This window comes from Argentina silus (assembly GCF_951799395.1).
Source record: "Argentina silus genome assembly, chromosome: 9".
NCBI classification, from domain to species: domain Eukaryota; kingdom Metazoa; phylum Chordata; class Actinopteri; order Argentiniformes; family Argentinidae; genus Argentina; species Argentina silus.
The window spans coordinates 10873873-10883723 of NC_139663.1; the positions used below are offsets into that span (position 1 = coordinate 10873873).

The 9851-nt window shown below is 43.6% G+C and overlaps 2 protein-coding genes across 2 annotated transcripts; one reads left to right on the top strand and one right to left on the bottom strand.

The window, feature by feature from the left end:
• The first annotated feature begins 318 nt into the window (after positions 1-318).
• Positions 319-7534, top strand: coro1a (coronin, actin binding protein, 1A). Its single transcript, XM_083677702.1, has 11 exons — positions 319-402; positions 2030-2233; positions 3841-3963; positions 4196-4325; positions 4643-4824; positions 5010-5129; positions 5233-5337; positions 5938-6083; positions 6179-6236; positions 6371-6583; positions 6769-7534. Exons 2-11 carry the CDS (start codon positions 2036-2038, stop codon positions 6856-6858), a joined length of 1365 nt encoding a protein of 454 aa, XP_083533828.1. The 5' UTR covers positions 319-402; positions 2030-2035; the 3' UTR covers positions 6859-7534.
• Positions 7535-7673: 139 nt separating this feature from the next.
• On the bottom strand, positions 7674-9504 carry cldni (claudin i). The gene is made up of 3 exons (XM_083677728.1): positions 9341-9504; positions 8522-8651; positions 7674-8370 (listed from the first exon to the last, which is right to left on the bottom strand). Exons 2-3 carry the CDS (start codon positions 8648-8650, stop codon positions 7873-7875), a joined length of 627 nt encoding a protein of 208 aa, XP_083533854.1. The 5' UTR covers position 8651; positions 9341-9504; the 3' UTR covers positions 7674-7872.
• Between the last annotated feature and the right edge of the window lie 347 nt (positions 9505-9851).

Sequence of the window (9851 nt, forward strand, 5' to 3'; positions counted from 1 at the left end):
GATTTTGTTGGTGGGGGAAATGTCTCTAAATATGTTTTTTTCCATTGTCGTTCTATACGATACAGCATGTTCAACTGCCACTCTAAGATAACTTCTCTTTTTATTGAATTTTACACTCAAATGGTGAAAATTTGTCTGAACTGTAACCTATTGTATTCTATCCAGGTCATCAAAGCACGTCTTTTTGACATCTGACATTCAAATGTATTTTTGAACCCCAAAGAGTAACTAAGAGAGACACCTCCCATTTCCACCTTCCTCTGATAATCTCACTTCCTCCATCACATATATAGATCTACCCAAAGCTACAGACTCATAATCCTTTTCTGGCGACGGAGCATTCAGCACACTGTAGATCCTCCTCAAGCTTGACAAGAGCATCACTCCCCCCCACAACATCAGGTAGGCTTGTAACACTCTTCTCATGCCGACGTTTATCAGATAACACAATTAGTGTTTCTTTATGCTATCATGGTCAGCAGTCCACATCACTCACTCTCTAACACACACACACACACACACACAGTATACATCTGTGTGTGTAAGAGGGAGAGAGTCGTTGTTTGGCCTTTGTGAGTGAAATGTAATTGTGTGTGTGTGTTTGTGTGTATTGACATGTGTTTTGGCCCTTGATAGCATTAAGGCCCACTCTGTAATGCATGATTACATTAGATAAGGAATGGCCAAAGGGGTCTTGTGATGCAACCAAAAACGCTGATAGACTTTAGCTCAGGGATTTTTAGTCAATGCTAAGGCGCGGCTCCAGATTTGAGGAAGTAAAGTCTGCAAATGGAGGTAAATATAACTTGTACTCGGTACCGGTAATGTAGGGTTCACTCTTGTTTAGTAGGCCTGCGTTTTAGAGTCATTGAGTGCACTGATATTCCAACTGAAACATCTGACATGTAAGTATTCCATGCATCCAACAACAGGCACGACTATCTGTACACTTTTAAAACCTTAAATATGGCCATACGATATCAATTAGTTCCATTGTCTTAGTTCTAGCTTGCAAAAACAGATCATATTACATTACGTGTGTGTCTGTGTATCTCAGAGAAATACATAATTACAGATAAAATAGTGTAAAAGAGTGTGAGAGAATGGTAAAGAGATTGTGTGTGAATGAGATTGAAAAAGGAGAGAGAGAGATGCTTTGTGGTTTTGTTGTTTGTTCTGTAGGATGTGGTGTAACTGTTTCTACGGGTGCCTCTAACTGTTGCTACAGGTCTTACACTCCCCTTTGTTTGCTGTTTTATCTAATGCAGTTGCACAGCAGATGTGCTGCAAAACTTTCAGAGTTAAGTTTCATCATGTCCTTGGCTATGCTAATTAGTATTTGTGACTAGGTATACAATAATCACATACTGTAACACAGAAACTCAAGTGTGTTTCAGAGTCAGAGGATGGAAAGAAATGTTGTCAGACTGGCGGACGTTGATGTGAAAGTTTTTTCTTCCCCTTTTCTCAGCTTTCTTGTATTGTATTTCCTTCCTGTGTCCTTTTCCTTTGTGTCTGTATGAGTCTGTCTCATGGCCATCGAGATTGCATAATTGATGCTCGTGTAGTTAAGATATTCTGTGACTTTAAGGTCATAATATTCAGGTCCCTCTGCCTTCTGTACCCTTCCCATGCTGTATTAGTATATTATTTATGCAAATTATGAACGGTTCTGTGCATTTCGTCTCTGCTGGATCTCTCTCTCCCTCTCCCTCTTTCTCTCTCTCTCTGTCTCTCTCTCTCCATTTGAGTGCCATTAGGAGCAACACTTCCTTTTATAGTGGTGTCTGGTGTGAGAGATTACTGCTAGCTTTAGACAGCGATTGCATGTGAGACCGCAGTCTGCATGGGTTTAAATGCACCAACCCCTGATTGCCCCAGGTACAATGCATGAAATACTCTCCCATCTCTCTCCTTTGTTCTCACGTTATTGTACCACATCTTTTTTTCTCTGTCTCTCTATCTCCCTACCCTCTCCCTGCCCCCCCCTCTCTCCCTGCCCCCCCCCCCCCCCTCTCTCCCTGAGCAGTTCACCATGTCCAGGAAGGTTGTCAGGGCCAGTAAGTTCCGTCACGTCTTTGGCCAGGCGGTCAAGGCAGACCAGTGCTACGATGACATCCGGATCTCCCAGATGACCTGGGACAGCAACTTCTGCACTGTCAACCCCAAGTTTGTGGCCATGATCGTGGATGCCAGCGGAGGAGGGGCCTTTATTGTGCTGCCCCTGGTCAAGGTAGGCCTGGTCCTGTCCTCACAGTGGAGAAGAGTTGGCACTGAAGCCTTCTAGTTAGAGACTGTCCTAATACTGACACAAATAACCTTACCTTTGAGAGAATAGAGGCCCTAATCAAATCAATTGCAGAAAGCAATTGTCCAGGATAACTCTAAACTATGATTCCTAGACAGCATGTTCAACTGAAAATGCATAATTGGTTTTCCATGTTTTATGCTCAGGTTTTGGGTAAAATGCCATATCCATTTTCATAAGAATATTCATTGGGGAATTGAATTGACAGTGTTCTAAAAAACAGGCTTTTTTCAAAATTTGAATTTGCATATTGACAGGCGGCATCACACATTTTGCTGAATAAGGAAGTTTGTTTTAGAGTTTCAGATGTACACGTCACTCGCTCTCTGTGCTGTTTCAAGTTTTACCATATTTGGAGTGCTTCAGTGTCACTCAGTCGCTACAGGATGTGGTTTGAGCACAGAACCTATTTCACAGTTACTATTTGCACTCGTATATTCATATTGCATCTTTACTGATATGCAGTAATAGTAACCATGCTAAGTTTGCACATTACAACTTCAATTTTCCAATTCTATAGGATTTTGGTACAGTTCCTAGTATTCTAGCCAAAGGAGGAGAGTGTTGCAAATTGCAATAAAATGAGACAGTTATTTGGAGAGGATGAGACTGATTCCTGTACTGCAGACACAATTGAGAGACTGACTATAGTATATGTCACATACCGCCTTCTCTACAGAAACTGTGACAAATGAACCTTGAAATATAAACCAGCACATATTCTTCAGGACCAGCCATTCCATCCCTGTCTCTCTGTCCCTCGCTTATCCTCCGGAATGTATGGGGATGTCATCAACTTACAGTCAATGTGCATGTAGTTCTAATGAATTGGATAGTGGTAGCCATAGTTTGCCAATGAAGTAAGAATTTGAGTCAAGCCTACTGATTCATACGTTGAAGATGTTTGTTGAGTCATTTATGTTCTTAAGCAGCGTATTATGTGGTGATTGCAGCAACACAACCTGTGTTTGGTTTCTGTGTTGAGAAAGAGTGCGTGAACAAGATGGTTTTATATGACATAGTTGTACCATGAAATGTGAAATTCAGATTTCAAACAGAATTGAGTTAAAACATGACACCACTCTGAAGAATGGAAGAATACATCCATACAGTACAGTAGCACATGATTGAATATTGATGTTTTGTCAATTGGGGGCTGGAGGGCCAATGTGGGGACAGATAGGGTTGACGTTGGGACAGAGAGAGCATTCTGTAGTGGGTGATCCTCAGAGGGCCATGGGAACCCAGCACCCTGCATTCACAGCAGAGTCCTCTCTAACTGAGTTAACAGGCATTAAAGATAATTGAAGACATAGCTATGCAATTGCCATCAGCTGACCAAGTTCCTCTCATCTGAACCTTTATCTGGCTGTTTCTTCATTACCAGAACCAGTGTCGAAACCCGGAATTTCTTTTGTGTTCTGAGAGTATTCTCTCCTTGTCTATTTGAACCACCAGTTTGACTGTGTTGTTTGTAAGTTTGTGTTGGTTCGCTCATTGTTACTCAACCTTTCCTTCCTCACTCTCTCTAGACGGGGCGTATTGACATGTCCCACCCCACCGTCTGTGGACACACAGGCCCAGTTCTGGACATTGAGTGGTGTCCCCACAACGACAACATCATTGCCAGTGGGTCAGAGGACTGCAGTGTCATGGTAAGGGCTCCCAGCTCTCTCTGGCCTTACCATTGCAGCATTTGAACACATTATGAAGCACTTGAGGACCATAGACTGTGAGAGGAAACACAAACTATGAATTGACGTTTTCCTTACATGTGTTTACCTAATCTGAATCTATTATGACCAGTTTATCAACATCTCTATACTGTGTTAACCCAATGTGTATATGTCCCGTCCCCTTCTCCCTCTCTTGCCCACCCCTGCATAGATCTGGGAGATCCCAGATGGTGGTCTTATTTCACCCATGTCTGAACCTGTGGTGAAGCTGGAAGGGCACTCCAAGCGTGTGGGGATTCTGAGTTGGCACCCCACTGCCCACAACGTGCTTATGAGTGCAGGTACGAGCACTTATGCTCCCAGTCCCCATAACTCACTGTGAAACTCACACTGTAAGTTATGGTCTAGAGCGGTCTCACTTTCTTTCTCTTCAATTTCTCTACCAGCTCTATGTACCACTTGCTGTACAATAATTCTTGACCATCATCACCTCAGTGTGATAACAACCTAATCTTTAGTACACATTAACCAAACAATCTCAAACACAGACATATTGACGGTGGAGTATGAGTACCACTGCATGTGCAGCATGCACTAACTCTGCATGTGTGTTCCTCTCTGCCCCTCTGGGCTTTCTGTGGCATGGCGCCTCCTGCAGGCTGTGATAATGTAGTGATCCTGTGGAACGTGGCGTGTGGGGAGGAAGTGGTGAGGATTGATACAGTTCACACCGACATGATCTACAGCGCCTGCTGGAACAGGGAGGGCTCCAGAATCCTCACTGCCTGCAAGGACAAGATCCTGCGTGTGCTGGACCCACGCAAGGGCACTGTGATTGCTGTGAGTCCCCCCTCTCCTCAACACCTCAGTCCCACAGGGGAGCCAAGCACTCTAATCACTCACAACCTTGAATAATAATAGTAATAGTAAAATCACAGGCAGGAATTGCGCGTATGAATTGATCTTCTTATTTGAGTCCTGGCTTTCCCTCACTCTGCGCCACTCTTCTTCTCTGCCCCTCTCAGGAGAAGGAGAAGCCTCATGAAGGCTCCAGGCCTGTGAAGGCAGTGTTTGTGTCCGACGGAAAGATCCTTACCACAGGCTTCAGTCGCATGAGCGAGCGACAGGTGGCATTATGGGACCCAGTGAGTGTGAACATTCACTATGAACTACTCATAAAGGCTTATGAGTTGCCTGGAAAGGCTTATGAAATGAATGACGTGACCTGTATGACTTGTGTGTTTACAGAAGAGCTTTGGAGAGCCTCTCACCCTGCAGGAGTTGGATACCAGCAGTGGCGTCCTTCTTCCCTTTTTTGACCCTGACACTGCCGTTATCTTCCTCTGTGGCAAGGTGAATGCACATACACATACACACACACACACACACACACACACACACACACACACACACACACACACACACACACAACACACACACATACACCCCCCCCCCCCCCCCCCCCCCCACACACACACACATTTTATTACTTTATTTAGGTTCACAGTAAAGCATTATATCAAAGGACCCACAATATAACAAAGGTCATTCAGATATCATGGATAGCACTGACTTTGCCACACAGGGAAACTTCTCACAACGGCTGACAGAGCTTTTTTCTTTCTTCACATACAATCAGATAATGCACATCTCCAAGGCTGCCAAATACCAGTACCACTATCAGTACCACTAACTGACACCTGAAGGCCACTAATAAGTTGGTGTGACTTGTTTTTGTATAAAAGGCTTCTTCCGTGTAAAGGTTGAACAAGCATCCCATTTCTAATATGATCATCTCTCGCTTTTATCCACAACAACAATATCAGGTGTATTTGACACATTCGAAAAAAACGTCATCATTCTCTTTGAACCAACTTGTCATAACACTGGAATTATGTTTGACTGTTGATGGTGACACCTGTCTAACTCCACATCCTTTTTTCCCTACTTCAGGGTGATAGCAGTATCCGGTACTTTGAAGTGACAGATGAAGCTCCCTATGTTCACTACCTCTCCATGTACAGCAGCAAGGAGAGCCAGAAGGGCGTGGGCTACATGCCCAAGAGAGGTCTGGAGGTCAACAAGTGTGAAATCGCCAGGTAACCCACACAGTCACATTTCCACCCCTCTCTCTCTCTCTCTCTCTCTCTCTCTCTTTCTCTCAATGAACCTAGTTGTGTTTTTTCACCTTCAGATTCTACAAGCTCCATGAGAGGAAGTGTGAACCCATTGTCATGACAGTGCCCCGTAAGGTAAATGTAGCCTACTTATACAGTAGCTTGCAGTCTAAAGATTACAAGCTCTGACTCCCCTTCTCATTCTCTCTATCCCCCCCCCCCCCCCCCCCCCCCCCCGCCCCCCGCTCTCTTGTCCTCTGTCTATACAGTCGGATCTATTTCAGGACGATCTGTACCCAGACACAATTGGTCCAGAGCCATCAGTGGAGGCCAATGAGTGGTTTGATGGCAAAGAGGGCCAACCTATCATGATCTCTTTGAAGGACGGGTATGTGGCGACCAAAACCAAGGAGTTCAAAGTTCATAAAAGTCTTCTGAAGACTACAACTGCCTCCATTGGGCATCAACAGGATAACAGTGAGGTAAGGAAATGGCAGCATATTCAGGCATGGTTAAGTGAAAAGTTGGAGTGGAGTTGGAGACCCCAAATCTATCATCAGACCAAATTCTGTACAGCGAAGATTGAGTTAGAACTCCTTCTTTTGCACATTTAACAGAGTATCTCTCTCTCTCTCTCTCTCTCTCTCTCTCTCTCTCTCTCTCTCAGGTGCAGGCCTTGCAGGTTGAGATGAAACAGCTGAAAAAAACAGTAGAGGAGCTGACCAAGCGTGTGAGTGAGCTGGAAAACAAGAATTGAAATAGTTTATAAGAGAGCTCATAGTTCATAAATAAGTTTGAGAGGGATTTAGTTGAGGTGGCTGGTGGAGAGAGAAGGGAAAGCAGGTGGTAGAGAAAGAGTGGGAGGAAGAGGAAAGTTACAAAGAACGATGGATAAAGTGAGATGTGCAGATAGGAGAGCGTTATGAATGAGCGCATGAATTTCTGGAGCCAAATGCTTTTTTGTTGGGAGCTTGAATTTGTTTTTAATATATGCCTTTACATATTTTGAAATAAAAGTCTGAATTATTTTCAAAAATATTGATTGTATTGATCTTCACTTTCAAAGACAACACATAATGGAGATGGAAATTATTTGTATTACAACAAAATGAAACATTTATTTATCATTTGATACACAGGAGGTAAAAAGAGCTGATTTACAAGAGGAAAAATAGTACATTTTACAATTATGGCATTTAGCAGACGCCTTTATCCAAAGCGACTTACAACAAATACATTTGTTTAAGTAAGTGAATCATATATCCATCAGTCATCATAAGAAAAAGTAATCTATGCCTGGACTAGGGGCTATTGGCAGTCACAATGCTAGAATTACTTTTTCTTTTTTTTTAAGTACTTGCTCTTGTGTATGTAAATAAATGGCTGTAATCTTTCATATCTGACAAAATGTATATTACAGAAGTAATCCCTGAGTTATTCCATTGAAGGTGTCATTTATCAAATTTTAACTTGAAATATGGCAGGTTATGTGTTTGACTCTCTTTTATGGCAGTACAGAAACCTAGCACCCAATATAAACAAATCTAAAAATAAGATATTGTCTATGAATATAAACTACAAACTAAACTAGTCCCACTCAATATTCGATATTTACAATTGACCACCTCTCACCTCTAATGACCCCACTGATTTAAACCCTCATTTGTCATTTCTTGCCTTCTATTCTATCTGTCTCACTCACTTTCCTTTACCTCCCCATCAAACTCCCCTATTTCTCCCTCCAACATAAAAACCCAGGTGTGTGTGTTCTCTAGACGTAGTTTTTGTTGGGGGCGGAGGCACTGTTGCTGTAGTACTTGGCGGTTCCCCCTGAGCTGCCAGAGTTGACTCGGCTGAAGCAGCAGAGAAGACCTCCAGCCAGCATCAGAAGGACCCCCGCGGCCCAGCCCACAAAGATACAGGCGCCCAGCTCAAACTTCTGAGCCACCAGGGGGTCATAGAAGTTTCGGATGATGTTGTGAGCGAACCAGCTGACGGGGATAATGAGCAGGAGGCCGGCAACCAGCAGGCCGATCCCGGCCACCAGGCTAATCTTAGGCTTAATGTCCTCGTTCTCCACACAGTTGGTGAATTCAGCCCCAGCGAAGAGGATGAGGACGCTTAGAGAGGTGATCATGCAGCAGATGATGGTCATGGCGCGGGCCGCCTGCAGGTCAGCAGGCATGATCAGCAAGGAGTCATGGGTCTTACACTGCTGTTGGCCGGTACTCTGCACCACACAGTTCGTCCATAGGCCATTATGAGTGCTCTGCATGAGAGAGAGAGAGAGAGAGAGAGAGAGAGAGAGAGAGAGAGAGAGAGAGAGAGTTACTATAAAGCTATTAGGCATGAGATGCTGTGTTATGCAGTGAATATACATTTAACTGTGAAGGGGTGTTGGTAGACCTGAGGCTCAGTACCTGTGCAGTTACAATGTTTGTTCCAGTAAATGATGACACACTCCACCTTGGCACGGCACAGCACACGATACCCCCGACCAGGCCCAAGACCGCAAGGGCCACACACAGTATCTGTACCCCAGATCCCATCCTGGAGGGTGGAGAGGGGGAAGGAGTGGGGGGGTTAGAAAAGAATGGATTATAGAATGCAATGCACAGAAGTCTGAAAGAGGAGTGTTACAATTTGTGTGTTTATTACGCAGTGGGGACACCTACACCCTCACACTCATGCCCTGACTCACTCATTCCCTTAGACAGGCCTGTACAGGATTGTGTAGCTCAGAGCTACATTTAAAAACAAGGTCTTAGAAACGCACCGCCCTGGGACAGAGTCAAGTCCTGACAGGCCCAGTCAACAACTGCTGCCTCCTTCTTCTACTGCTGCTGCTGCTGCTGCTGCTGCTGCTGCTTGATGGCGCTCTGCCACTCCTAGAAAGAGACCTCTGGATCTCTCCATCTGGCTAAAACCACACAATCTCATCTAGCCTTTTGAAAATGTCCCCCAAACTCCAAACTGTCTTATTCACCTAACAGGGTTGGCAGGAACAAATAAACTGGCAGTTATTGTTGCTGCATCTAGATTGTTATGAAACGCTAAAGCACCCCCCCCCCAAAAAATATATACAATATAACAAAAAATAGAAACCTCATTAATATGACTTGATTTTAAACTACATTTAATTTGAAACTCAATGCTTAATCAAGTTAAATGCAGGTATTGTTTGCATATTTGTGACAGAATGAAATCAAAGATGAAAACAGAAAAGTTAACACAAATACCTTTATTTTGTATCTTCTTGTCTTGGCTTGAAGTTTAAAAAGTAAAGTATTATGTCACAGGTTGTCTCTTCTTTTTTCTCTTCTCTTAAAAATGTGTACTCCTCTTTGGTCTGTATGTATCAATGGTCTGTTGTGAGGCTCTTGTATGATGTGAAGGGCTTTTTGTAGTGGAATGTGAGGTGTAGGTTGGGGGAGAGAGATGGGAGTGATATACCTCAGGACCAGACTGGACTTGTCCCATGCCTATCTTTCCCTCCCTTTTTCCATTTCGGAATGGTATCTCCAGTGAGGATATTCTAGGATAAGTCACAGATTTCAAAAGATTGTTTTAGACTTTAAATGAAACCATGAATCATCGGAGTTCATAATGATGCCATTAATGTTTATCATAACAAATAATCATGAATCACTCTGAATTCAGTCATATCTTCACAAATTACCCACCCCAACCCCCATACCTGTGTATCGCCTCATACCCCACACCTGCATTCCCAAACCTAGCCCCTTACCT

Bases quoted from the DNA above. Each gene is read 5' to 3' on its own strand.
- coro1a (XM_083677702.1), top strand. From the start codon at position 2,036: ATGTCCAGGAAGGTTGTCAGGGCCAGTAAGTTCCGTCACGTCTTTGGC. The intron at 5,338-5,937 runs GTGAATGCACAT...TCCCTACTTCAG, and splicing joins TTATCTTCCTCTGTGGCAAG to GGTGATAGCAGTATCCGGTA. The intron at 6,084-6,178 runs GTAACCCACACA...TTTCACCTTCAG, and splicing joins AACAAGTGTGAAATCGCCAG to ATTCTACAAGCTCCATGAGA.
- cldni (XM_083677728.1), bottom strand. From the start codon at position 8,650: ATGGGATCTGGGGTACAGATACTGTGTGTGGCCCTTGCGGTCTTGGGC. The intron at 8,371-8,521 runs GTACTGAGCCTC...TCTCTCATGCAG, and splicing joins CAAACATTGTAACTGCACAG to AGCACTCATAATGGCCTATG.